The sequence below is a fragment of the Clinocottus analis genome, unplaced genomic scaffold (assembly GCF_023055335.1).
Source record: "Clinocottus analis isolate CAN_PGR_092001 unplaced genomic scaffold, fCliAna1.0.p SCAF_19, whole genome shotgun sequence".
In the NCBI taxonomy this organism is placed as follows: domain Eukaryota; kingdom Metazoa; phylum Chordata; class Actinopteri; order Perciformes; family Cottidae; genus Clinocottus; species Clinocottus analis.
Genome location: NW_027175920.1, coordinates 11340964 through 11351740, shown reverse-complemented (window position 1 = coordinate 11351740; position 10777 = coordinate 11340964). Strand labels below are relative to the sequence as shown.

The 10777-nt window shown below is 45.1% G+C and overlaps 1 protein-coding gene across 6 annotated transcripts; it reads left to right on the top strand.

Moving 5' to 3' along the window:
* The first annotated feature begins 1194 nt into the window (after positions 1-1194).
* On the top strand, positions 1195-9994 carry csnk1e (casein kinase 1, epsilon). 6 transcript variants are annotated; one of them, XR_011077846.1, is made up of 12 exons: positions 1195-1423; positions 2790-2887; positions 3082-3192; positions 3879-4027; positions 5496-5724; positions 5942-6112; positions 6197-6345; positions 6430-6631; positions 6735-6880; positions 7592-7657; positions 8506-8533; positions 8683-9994. XR_011077846.1 is itself a non-coding variant. In XM_068583242.1 (11 exons), the coding sequence occupies exons 2-10, from the start codon at positions 2812-2814 to the stop codon at positions 7622-7624; spliced, it is 1266 nt and encodes a 421-aa protein (XP_068439343.1). In that variant the 5' UTR covers positions 1195-1423; positions 2790-2811; the 3' UTR covers positions 7625-7657; positions 8683-9994. The 6 variants fall into 6 exon arrangements, 3 of the variants coding, with proteins under 3 accessions (XP_068439343.1, XP_068439342.1, XP_068439341.1); XR_011077847.1 differs by having other exon boundaries at positions 8680-9994; XR_011077845.1 differs by having other exon boundaries at positions 7946-8533; positions 8680-9994.
* The last annotated feature ends 783 nt before the right edge of the window (positions 9995-10777 follow it).

Below are 10777 nucleotides of genomic sequence, written 5' to 3'. Positions count from 1 at the left end.
GCAGCCTGAATCTTCACTGTCATGATTATTCTGTTTTTAAATGAGTAATTCTGATACAGAAAAACAAACTCAGGGTTCCAAATTAAATATGACCGACCTCGGTTCAGAGAGACTTATTTTATTTAAAGAAATGTCTCGAAGTAAAGTTTGAGTGAAAGCTAAATATAAATATGCTAATGTATGCATTTTTATTGTAAAAAAAACTAAACGTTATTGTCATTTGCACTTTCTCCCAATTTTAATGTAAATGTTCTCTTCCGGCTGGCAACAATAGACCTGTCTTTTATCATGTAAAGTGGAGAGGTACTTACGGAAGAAAAACCTATTAAGAGTACAATAAAAATGTTATCTGGTGGATGTTTTCATGACGGATTAAAACCAGCTGTTAGCTCTCAGAAAGCTGTTTTTTCTTCGTTTTCCTATGCCAATATTACAAAATTAATATATAATTGCAAAACTGTCTTTGAGTGCTGCTTTTTAACTTCAGCTATAGAACCTATTTTTAGTCCTAAATGAGGTGAAACTAATCATCCTGAAGTGAACTCTACTTGGTGCATATTTATCTTGCAGAGGCTCAACTTTGAGCTCCATCATATGAGGGATGAAGTCGCTCTTTAACGAAGAGCTCCATCATCACAGCTTCCACACACTGAAGCTGCACTTCTCATGTTTTCACCATTCTGTGTTCTTAAACACCAGAATATATCTTTCTATTATGTAGTTTTTGTTTTGGGGTTGCAGTTATTTATATTAAGCCTTCAATCCGCTTGAAACAGGCCTGTGGTCAAATGTTTGTATGTCGGCAGTGAAGTGAGACCTGCAGGATGTGCCGCTAGAGGGGGCTGACACTTCTCCCAGACGACAATTAGTGCAGCGCCCCGACGAGCACGAGCTCTGGTTGTTCTGCAGGAATACGTTTGAGAGTGACGTAGTGACGTGAGCGCGCGCAGCAGCCTTGAGTACAGGGTGCGCTTCATTCATGCCTCCAAAAAAAAAAAAAAACCACCAGCGGCGGCGACTTTAAGACAATCCGGGCATCTTTTCAAGTCCACGGATGACATCATTGATATGGTCAATGGTGTGAACTGAGAGAGAGAGAGAGAGAGAGAGAGAGAGAGAGAGAGAGAGAGAGAGAGAGAGAGAGAGAGAGAGAGAGGACCTCAGTGTCTGGTTTCGGCGTGTTCCTCTGCTGCCCCGCCCCCCCCCCCCTAAAAAAAAAATAATCGTGACAGTGAGAATCTACCGGAGTCGCGGGGCTCGACTCGGATCAGCTGTGTGTGTGTGTGTGTGTTTATATATAAATATATTTAGTGTGTTTTTTAGGGAGCGGGGGATCGGGCTCGGTTATGAGCCGTCAAAGGCGTCCGTGTTCCGCTGTCCAGGGTCCTGAGTGAGACGGAGCCACGGAGCCTGACATCACCCGGTGAGCAGCAGGATGGGGCTGTATGCTGGCTAGTCAAGGTGTCTGGAGGCTTGTATGCGTGTGTGTGCGTGCTTGTGCGTGTGTGTCCGTGTGTGCGTGTTCGGCTTTGACAAATAGAGTCGTGTTTGGGCGGGTCGCGCTTGTTCAGAGGTCCTACCTGCATGCGGAGGGCGCGGTTATGGCAATTATTCCCACAGTGGATGCTCAGTGTGCGGGATGAATGGTGCGTGTGTTTTTTGTGTGTGTGTGTGTGTATGTGTGTGTGTGGGGCGTGCAGTCAGCACCTTCCTCCCTGTTCCCCCTCCTGTGGTATCTGGGGCAACTGCATGAAGTATTCATTTTGAAAACATACATCATCTCGCCTGTTTGTTTGTTTGTTTGTGTAAATGTTGTGTTGCAGTGCTTTGCAGCAGTCGTGGCTCTCAGTGTTGTCACACTGACAGTGTGGCAGCTCTGAGGAGACGAGCAGGACAGACCTGAGCTAAAGGGTTTGGTAATGTGCAGCAGAGGCTCGCTCTGCTTTATTTCCCCTGCACAGTGTGTGTGCGAGTGTGTGTGTGCAGCCAAAACCAGCCAAAACCAACACAACAGGAAAGGAACGTAGTCAGCGTTAGGGTGAGCGTTGGCTTAACCTCTGTTAGGGAAACAAAAACAAACACCCTCAGTCCTTCCCCACTTTGAGGTCCTTGTGTCATGGCTGCTCAGACACATGGGGCTTGGCGGAGGAAAACATGACTCATTCGGTTTGCTCAGGGGAATCCAGTCAGAAATTGAGAGTTGGTGCAAATCACACAGGACCGAGACTCCCTCGGTAGTGCTTTGGGAAGAGGGAGTGAGATGCTGATCCCCCTTCAGCTCTGACTAAATCATATTATACAACTCCATGCTTTGGTTTTTCTTTGTTTTGCCCTGTACCAACACTTGATTGGCCTCACATTGTCGTCCTCTACGATGGCAGAATGTATAGCCTCGTCCTCCGAAGGCGTAACGTTAACTCACCCGTGATTGACACGAGAGACATTGCAAAGGTTTCGCTTCTGCAGCGGCTTCAGTCGCATAAAGTCACTTTACAACTGCAAGCGAGCAACATTTTCCTTCCTCGTCCCAGTAATTCAGGCTGCACTACGTCACTGTCTTGCCTCAGTAAGTTGCACTTTGCATTCTTTCTCATCTCTGCTGTTGATCCCCAAAGCTTCCAGTTTATTTTTCTTTCATGACGCAGCCGCCGCAGGGTTCAAAGCTTTCATTTTAAAGTCTGCAGTTTGCACCACTGTCCTTGTACTATATTGATCACCGCTGATTGATGACAGCTTTGTGTGTGTGTGTGTGTGTGTGTGTGTGTGTGTGTGTGTGTTTCCTCCCTCAGTGAGTTGAAAAGCTCAGCAGCCATGGAGTTGAGGGTGGGAAACAAGTACCGCCTCGGGAGGAAGATAGGGAGCGGATCCTTTGGAGATATTTACCTCGGTGAGAATTTGAACTCTTTGTGTCGTCCCTCATCTTCTTGGATTGCAAAATGCGAGCGTAACGCATATTCCAGTTCTGATATTTCATGTTGAATGGTACAACACTCTTACATTTCCCAGGTCAAAGGATCCCTCTCACGTGCTGTAAATGACCGGTGTGTTGTAACTATACGTCTGTGACATTTCTCCCACCAGGTTCCAACATTGCCACAGGAGAGGAAGTCGCCATCAAACTGGAATGTGTGAAAACCAAACATCCACAGCTCCACATCGAGAGCAAATTTTACAAGATGATGCAGAGCGGAGGTAAGATGTGTTGCATGTGTTTAGGAGGCGTTGTAGAGCATTTAGAGACCTTTAAAAGGCATCTCAGGACAGTCAAGGGCACTCAGGGTGCATTCAGGGTCATTCGGGGACGCTGAAATGTATCTTTGCCTGGAAATAAGGAGCATTTAAGTTAGGTCAGGGATGTAGAGAGATATAAACGGCCATCCGGTGGCATGAGATCAGACGTCATGGCTGTTGAGAGGTGCTGAAGGTAATGAAGGAATATTTGTATCAGAAAGTTGAACAAATATTTGTGCCAATAAAATCCAGTACCACAGTTATGGCAGACATTACATATTATAATATATAAGCCAAATACATGGGTGCTCTAGAGCTGTGATTCCCTCCCAACCACATGAGGTACTTATGTAAATGAGCTCAAGTCATTTGAAAGTCAAGTCATTATTTTTATTCATTTGAAGTTGTGACTAAGAGTAGAAAATGGATAAAAGCTCCAAATGAATCGACGTAAAGTAATAGATAAACAGTTTATAAAGACACGATTGAAGTAATGAAACAGTAATAGTAGCTCAAATAAATGCAGATTTGAAAAATCTTCACGACCATCGTCTGCTATGGTGATCGTAGTATAAATGCAAACTGTAAATCGGTGCATTATAACTCTGTTATTATTATGCACGGTCCTGTTTCCTTCCTCCCCACAGTGGGAATCCCGTCCATTAAGTGGTGCGGAGCGGAAGGAGACTACAATGTAATGGTGATGGAGCTGCTGGGCCCCAGTCTGGAGGACCTGTTCAACTTCTGCTCCCGCAAGTTCAGTCTGAAAACAGTCCTGCTGCTGGCCGACCAGATGGTGAGACGCTGTGAAACCTAACGCTTTGTCGGGGTTTCCAGAGACCTAGAGCCCATCGCTTCCACACACTGACGCAGTCTTTAAGAAGCGGCCTCTCGAGGCACAAACAGTGCAAGTAATCAAAAAGGAAAAGGTACACATTCAACTACGCAACTCCAGGGTTAAAGCGTTTAAAAGACCACCTTTGCTAGCACATAATGCACCGAAGTCAAGACAAGGATGCGGCTATTTCAAGGCCGGAACAAAAAAAGGATCATTTAAAAATCGTCGGTTACTTCTCATCCAGTCCTCTGACGCTCGGTTCTCGGCCCGGGACGAAGCTCATCCCCTCTGACCATTCAGCTCCGCCATAAAAGTCAATTGCGATCTCGGACACGGTCGTCCTCGCAAGGCGTCCTAATCCTCGTCGCAGGGGTGTCTTTCATGAGTGTCTTTAATCCCTCATATGTCATTCTTTAGTCTCGTCCAGCACAATCGCTCTTTCCTCCCATTCTCTCTTTGAAAAATCTTTTCCTCGTCATAATTTCTGCTGTCGTGCCTTCTCTCCTCTGAAGGGGCAATAACTAAGATTGTAACTGTAACATAATCCTAAATGACCTCTCTACATCTACACAAAGGCTGACAGGGTTATTGATCAATACCAATGACTCAACTATTATTTCCCTGGACAATGAGACTCGTGGTCTTTAAAACTCACTTTTCCGTTTTAGACCGAGCGCTCTTTAACTCTGGGGGTATAAAGAGTCCCAGCATTGCAGCAACTCTACCGATGGAGACCAGTGAAAGTCATTTATTACCTGGAAAAGGAGAAACTGTTGGCAAGACGCTCAGATCTTATACTCAGTAATCTGAAATCATGAAGTGAGATAGACTCTAATTGGCTTATTTTTAAACATCAGTTATTCCACAGCGGGTGGTATTTTTATGCATTTGATCATGTTGTTTTTTATCATTATAGAGGAGCTCAATCCCTCATCAAATAGATAACAGTTGCTCATAGAGACCGAATACTACCCTTTTCCATAGCGTACCACTTCAAAGGCAGCCACGTCTTTTAACATGTTATACAATTCATTGCAGAGATGTGAAAGATAATCATTACTGCAAACCAGTCATTTCCTTCCTTTTCTTGTTGGGGGTCCAACTGAAGCATTGTGTTTTTTGTCCGTCTGTCCACCGGGCCGGTCCATTCTCATGAACACCAGGAACACCCGGAGGGAATTTATTATCATATTTATGTCCACTTGCACTCATTGAATAGATTAACTGATTTGAATTTGGTGCTCAGCGTTCACAGACTCAAAGAAATGTTCATCGTTCAGGTGCAACTTTCTGTGAGTGATCTGACCTGAAGGCATTCCTGCAAGGTCTGACCTTGAAATCTCATGGTCAACTTTTATGCCTTTTCAAAACACAAACACTACTAACTAACGCTTCTTTAACCCGGTTCCCCATCTCTCCGCTCCAGATCAGCAGGATTGAATACATCCACTCCAAGAACTTCATCCACAGAGACGTGAAGCCGGACAACTTCCTGATGGGGCTCGGCAAGAAGGGCAACCTGGTCTACATCATCGACTTCGGCCTGGCCAAGAAATACCGAGACGCCCGAACGCACCAGCACATCCCCTACCGAGAGAATAAGAACCTCACGGGCACCGCCCGCTACGCCTCCATCAACACCCACCTGGGCATCGGTAAGGCGGCACACACGCAGCGCTCGGCCTCGATACCGATGCGGGTCTTATTATGTGCGTGTGCAACGCAAACGCCACTGTGGTAAACGTGTGTGTGTGTGTGTGTGGCAGCAGCGTGCCAGTAGAATATGTTGGATTCTACAAACTGCAGCCTCCTTTTTTCCCTCCTCCTCCTCCTCCTCCTCCTCCTCCTCCTCCTCCTCCTCGTCCTCCACAGAGCAGTCGAGGCGAGACGACCTGGAGTCTCTGGGCTACGTCCTCATGTACTTCAACCTGGGCTCGCTGCCCTGGCAGGGCCTCAAGGCCGCCACCAAGAGGCAGAAGTACGAACGCATCAGTGAGAAGAAAATGTCCACGCCCATCGAGGTGCTCTGCAAGGGATACCCCTGTGAGTCAAGAGGAACCGTAGAAAGGCCCATTTGAAGTGGGACTCCGTCAATATTTCTGTCTCATTCTCTCCTGTGCTTCCCAGCTGAGTTCTCCACGTATCTGAATTTGTGTCGCTCCCTGCGGTTCGACGACAAGCCGGACTACTCTTACCTGAGGCAGCTCTTCAGGAACCTGTTCCACCGCCAGGGCTTCTCCTACGACTACGTCTTCGACTGGAACATGCTGAAGTTTGTGAGTGGCTCGTCCAGAATTCAAACCGGTCCCTCTTTGCGTCCTGTCCGGCGACACATTCACACCCGCTCCTCTGTGCGTCAGGGGGCCAGCAGGGCCGCGGAGGACGGAGAGAAGGAGAGGATGGAGGGAAAAGAGGGGGAGGAGAGAGCAGCCGGAGGCCAAAGAGGAGCCGGGGGTCGCGCTCCGCCGCCCGGTCCGAACCCCGCGGCGGCCAACCGAGTCAGGAACGAGGCCGATGCCGCTCCCTCGAACCCGGCCACGCCCCGCGGGGTCCAGCAGTCAGGTCAGCGCGTGGTTTCCGCTTTTTTTTTTTTTTTGGGAGATGCGACTGCGTCACAAGAGCGCGGCACTCAATTCCAGCGGTGTGTTTGCCCGTGTTCCTGTAGGTAACCGCTCTCCTCAGGCGGGGAGAGCGGAGCGGGCCGAGCGAGAGAGGAAGGTGGCCATGAGGCTTCATCGCGGGGCCCCCGCCAACGTCTCCTCCTCCGACCTCCCCGCGCGCCTCGAGCCATCGCGCGTCGCCGCGTCACAGGTAGGAAGCTCGAGGCCGGGCAGGTCGACGCATGCTTTATGTGCACCTGTCGCGCCGGTATCGAGCGCACGGTGCACAGAAGGATCTTTATCTTGAGCTGAACGTTGACTTTGCTGGATTCTCCGTTACGTTTGCACTCATGTGGATGTAAATTCATAATTCATGACGCCAAATTGCAAATATTGGCTCTAGGAAAAAAAAAAAAACATAATCTACTAATTGTTGTTGCTGTACAGTTTTAAGTCTGACATGATACAAACAGAATAATCCAGCACGGCTGGTTTATGTCCCAAAGCTTATTTATAATTTACAATATAACTTTCTCCATCGCTCTTTCATTTATCAGGGATCATGCCGGCATCCTTTCCGCCGTTCTAAGTATCCAAGCTGTCTTTACAAACATCGCTACTACAATAATTCCACGTGCACTTGTAATTTGGTGGAGCTGTTACAAATTCACACATGTGACAATGTCAGGGACACTGAACTGTCTGCATTTTCATGATGATGAATAATACAAGCAGACAAAAGCGAGGACGTTTGCGTTTATTTCCATAATCTTGTCACTTTGTTAGTATTCAGTTCAGCAGCATGAACAGAAACAGGATTCGGACACATGGAAGAGCTCAGACTTTGAATACAGTATTCGTCAGGTCTCTGGTTTGTCTCTGTGATCCGCTTCAAGCTTCTCATCTTTCCCTCCACACTCAGGTCAGTGTGCCATTTGAACATCTGGCAAAGTGAGTTACCCCCGGCTGACCTGCAGGTCAGCGGCAGGTACGGACGTGTCTCTCTCTCTCTCTCTCTCTCTCTCTCTTTCTCTATTTCTCTCTCTCTCTTTCTGTCCCTCTCTCACACACACACCTGAACCTCTTACCCTTCATAAAAATGTTGATAGAATGCTAAAAGAGTTTTTTTTTAAACTTCAGTGATTCAAAGCAATGACAACTGATAGAATAATAATAATCAAGAAAACAATGAAATTGCCAGAGACGAGGTGTTGGTGGAGAAAAGGAGGAAGTTACAACGTGACAAGTTTTGATGAAATGTGTTTTTTCTTTCTAGAATTGAGGAAGTTGTCCTTAGGACAAGTTGCTGGCCCATCTTGCTCTTGCAGTCCATGCACGCATGTCGGATCGGATAAAATTATGAAACAACGACATCTTGGGCAGACATGGATGTAAACATGACCACAAAGGGTTGTTGAAAGTTGTTGAAAGGAAAAACCAAGAATAAAACAAGTTATTAAAACGTACAGTCAAACAATCCATCTTAATGTCTACTTCCAGGACAGGTGTGGAGATATTCCATATTGTTCTCATTGTCGACAAATCCCATAAAAAACAACGGCAACAATGATCCTATGAACAAGTGATTAAGTCTAATATAAATTCATCTGTGCCATGGAGCTCCTTTGTTGTTCAGAAACTATTGAAACATCGATGTTGAGATGTTCCTTCATCACCGTGAACTCTAGTTCATTGTGAGTCGATATAAGAATACATTCTCACTCGGGCATCTAATGAAAATAGTACCCTACAAATACACTACATCCTGCTGTTTGAGTGATGTTTGCTAAATAAAACAACCAGTATTATTCACTTGTGACCTGTTTTTTTTTAAAGATGAATATCTTCAATAGGAGCTAATGGGGTAAGAAGTGTGAATGTATGAAGAGAAAACAATACTGCATCGGGTTTATCATTTCATGGGATTTGTTGACACACAAAACAAAGTAATGTTCCACTACCCACCAAAAGTGATATGTCTCTTCCTTGTTGTGTTTCTTTGTGGTCCAGCAGCAGCAGGGTGTCAAATAGCCCTTCCTTTTCAAACGGATGAATGAAAACATGAGTGAGTGGAGGAGGACAACAGGAGGCGTCGCAGGCCCTTAAAGGGGGGATGGAGGCCGTCCGTGAGTCTGTCAGTGTGCTGTGTGAACAGTGGGGACCCGGAGGAGCCGAGGGGACATTGAGATGATAGAAACCAGCGGGACAAACAAACTCTTGGCTGGAACTGGTTTTTATTGCTTTTTCAGGAGGTGGCCGAAGGGGCAAGTGGGGGGAAAAGCAACACACAGGTCCCGCCCCTTCTTTACTAATATTCACCTGCACATCGTCAGAGGCTCAACTTGCAACAAAAAAAGCTCCCATCAAAGTGCACAAACTGGACTCAATTTCACTTATTCTGTCGTTTATACCTGTGATAAAAAAAATGGTTTAAAAAAAAAATCAACTGTTAACTTGCTACAAGCTACATCCGCTGTTTATGGTGTTCTTGATTCTGAGTACATATGTAAACAACTATGGAGACAAACAGATGAGACAGGAGGATGCTTGTGAATGTGAGAGTGTCTGCGTCGCATTTGTGGATGGGAGCGAGGCTGCTCTTTGTCGGTAAGTGTCCGTCTGCGTGCTACTAGTCTTAAGTGTTTGTTTTGCCTTTTAGATTTGCTTAACAGAGCCCGACGGATGGAGGAGGGGAAGGTGACTGTTGGATGAATCACAACAGAAGTCCAGTCCCCAATAAAACCTCCTTTTCTTCTGCACACTTGTTACTGTCTTGCCTATGAGAGCCCGACGAGGGGAACATGCTCAGTGAATATGGAAAGGAAAGGAGAAGAAAGTCTGCTGTGAGTCGAGGACAGATTAAAAGGGAGAGCCATGAGGATTGTATGATACGATAACGCCTTAGACCAGCTTGTAACTCCAGGTATGAAAATAATTGAGAAAGTTAGAAGGTGGTCTTGGTGGTGAACAAAGTCTGTCGTTGTATTTTTGTTCGTTGTTCATTTTATGATACGTGTAACGTGTGTAGATAACCTTTTGCCAGAAACAGATTGTTTAATGATGGAGGCTGGAGAGGAGAGTACTGTTTACTTCCTGGCAGCCTGGGGAAAATGTGAAACGGACATTTGTACTGCTAACCTTTAGAGTCTGCCAGAAGTGTGTGTTTTGGTTTCCACTGTGGCGGGCAATGACAGAAAGGTCCTTGTTAATATTTCAAGGAGTGTTTTGACCCAGAACTGTCAGGATGGACTGATGCCACTGATGGGAATGAGCTGTACATTTCTCTACCATGCTTCAACTTTATTACTATGATATTTGTGTATATTTTCGGAATCAATAAAAATATACACACCTTATAAAGACTTATAATATTACTTTTGATTGCAAAAATATTTGATGATTCACATTTTTGTATGCATTTACTGCAGTGTTGAACAAACCACAATTCACCAAATGTAACTTTATGCTATTATTTTGTTGTTGTAAATTATTGGGGTTATTTTATGGTGTAGGCCCTTTTCAACTAAGAGACACAAGGTGATATAAGAAGACAATACAAACATTTTAAAGAGTTATTTCAAATAGATAAAGGGAGACTCGAATAGGATAAGACAAATTAGACAGTAATAAAATGTACAGTGCAAGATATAAAGTTTAACTAGGGAAGACAAATATGTGCATAAAGGCTAAATGTTGCCTTTTATTTTGACAGTCACAAAGCAGAAGTCCTGCCTCGGAGTCGATTGTCAGGATTTTAGAAAAGCTGAAACTGGGAACCTACTCGCCTAAGAAATGTCTGACAAACTACAAAACCCAATAAAATGTTATAGAAAAATTCCCAAAATGTTCAGTTGATATCATAGATATAATGTTCTGCAAATTCTATCACGCTAAAATTTGTATTTAAATGTGTATCTTGTGAGTGCCCCAACTTCATAGAAGTACAATCCCATTAGCAAAACCCAAAATCGTCCTCAAAAGTATAGACATTGAATATTCTTTGCAAGGGAAAAACACTTGAATAAACTTGCTCTAGCCCACTTAAAAAGGACAGTCAACATAACAAAGAACCAATTATTATTATGGGGAGTATTACTCTGACTACACG

What these genes read in the sequence shown, in the direction of transcription:
- csnk1e (XM_068583242.1), top strand. Translation starts at nt 2,812, where the DNA reads ATGGAGTTGAGGGTGGGAAACAAGTACCGCCTCGGGAGGAAGATAGGG. An exon ending in CCGCGGGGTCCAGCAGTCAG is followed by an intron (nt 6,632 to 6,734) that starts GTCAGCGCGTGG and finishes GTGTTCCTGTAG; the next exon opens with GTAACCGCTCTCCTCAGGCG. An exon ending in CGCGCGTCGCCGCGTCACAG is followed by an intron (nt 6,881 to 7,591) that starts GTAGGAAGCTCG and finishes CTCCACACTCAG; the next exon opens with GTCAGTGTGCCATTTGAACA.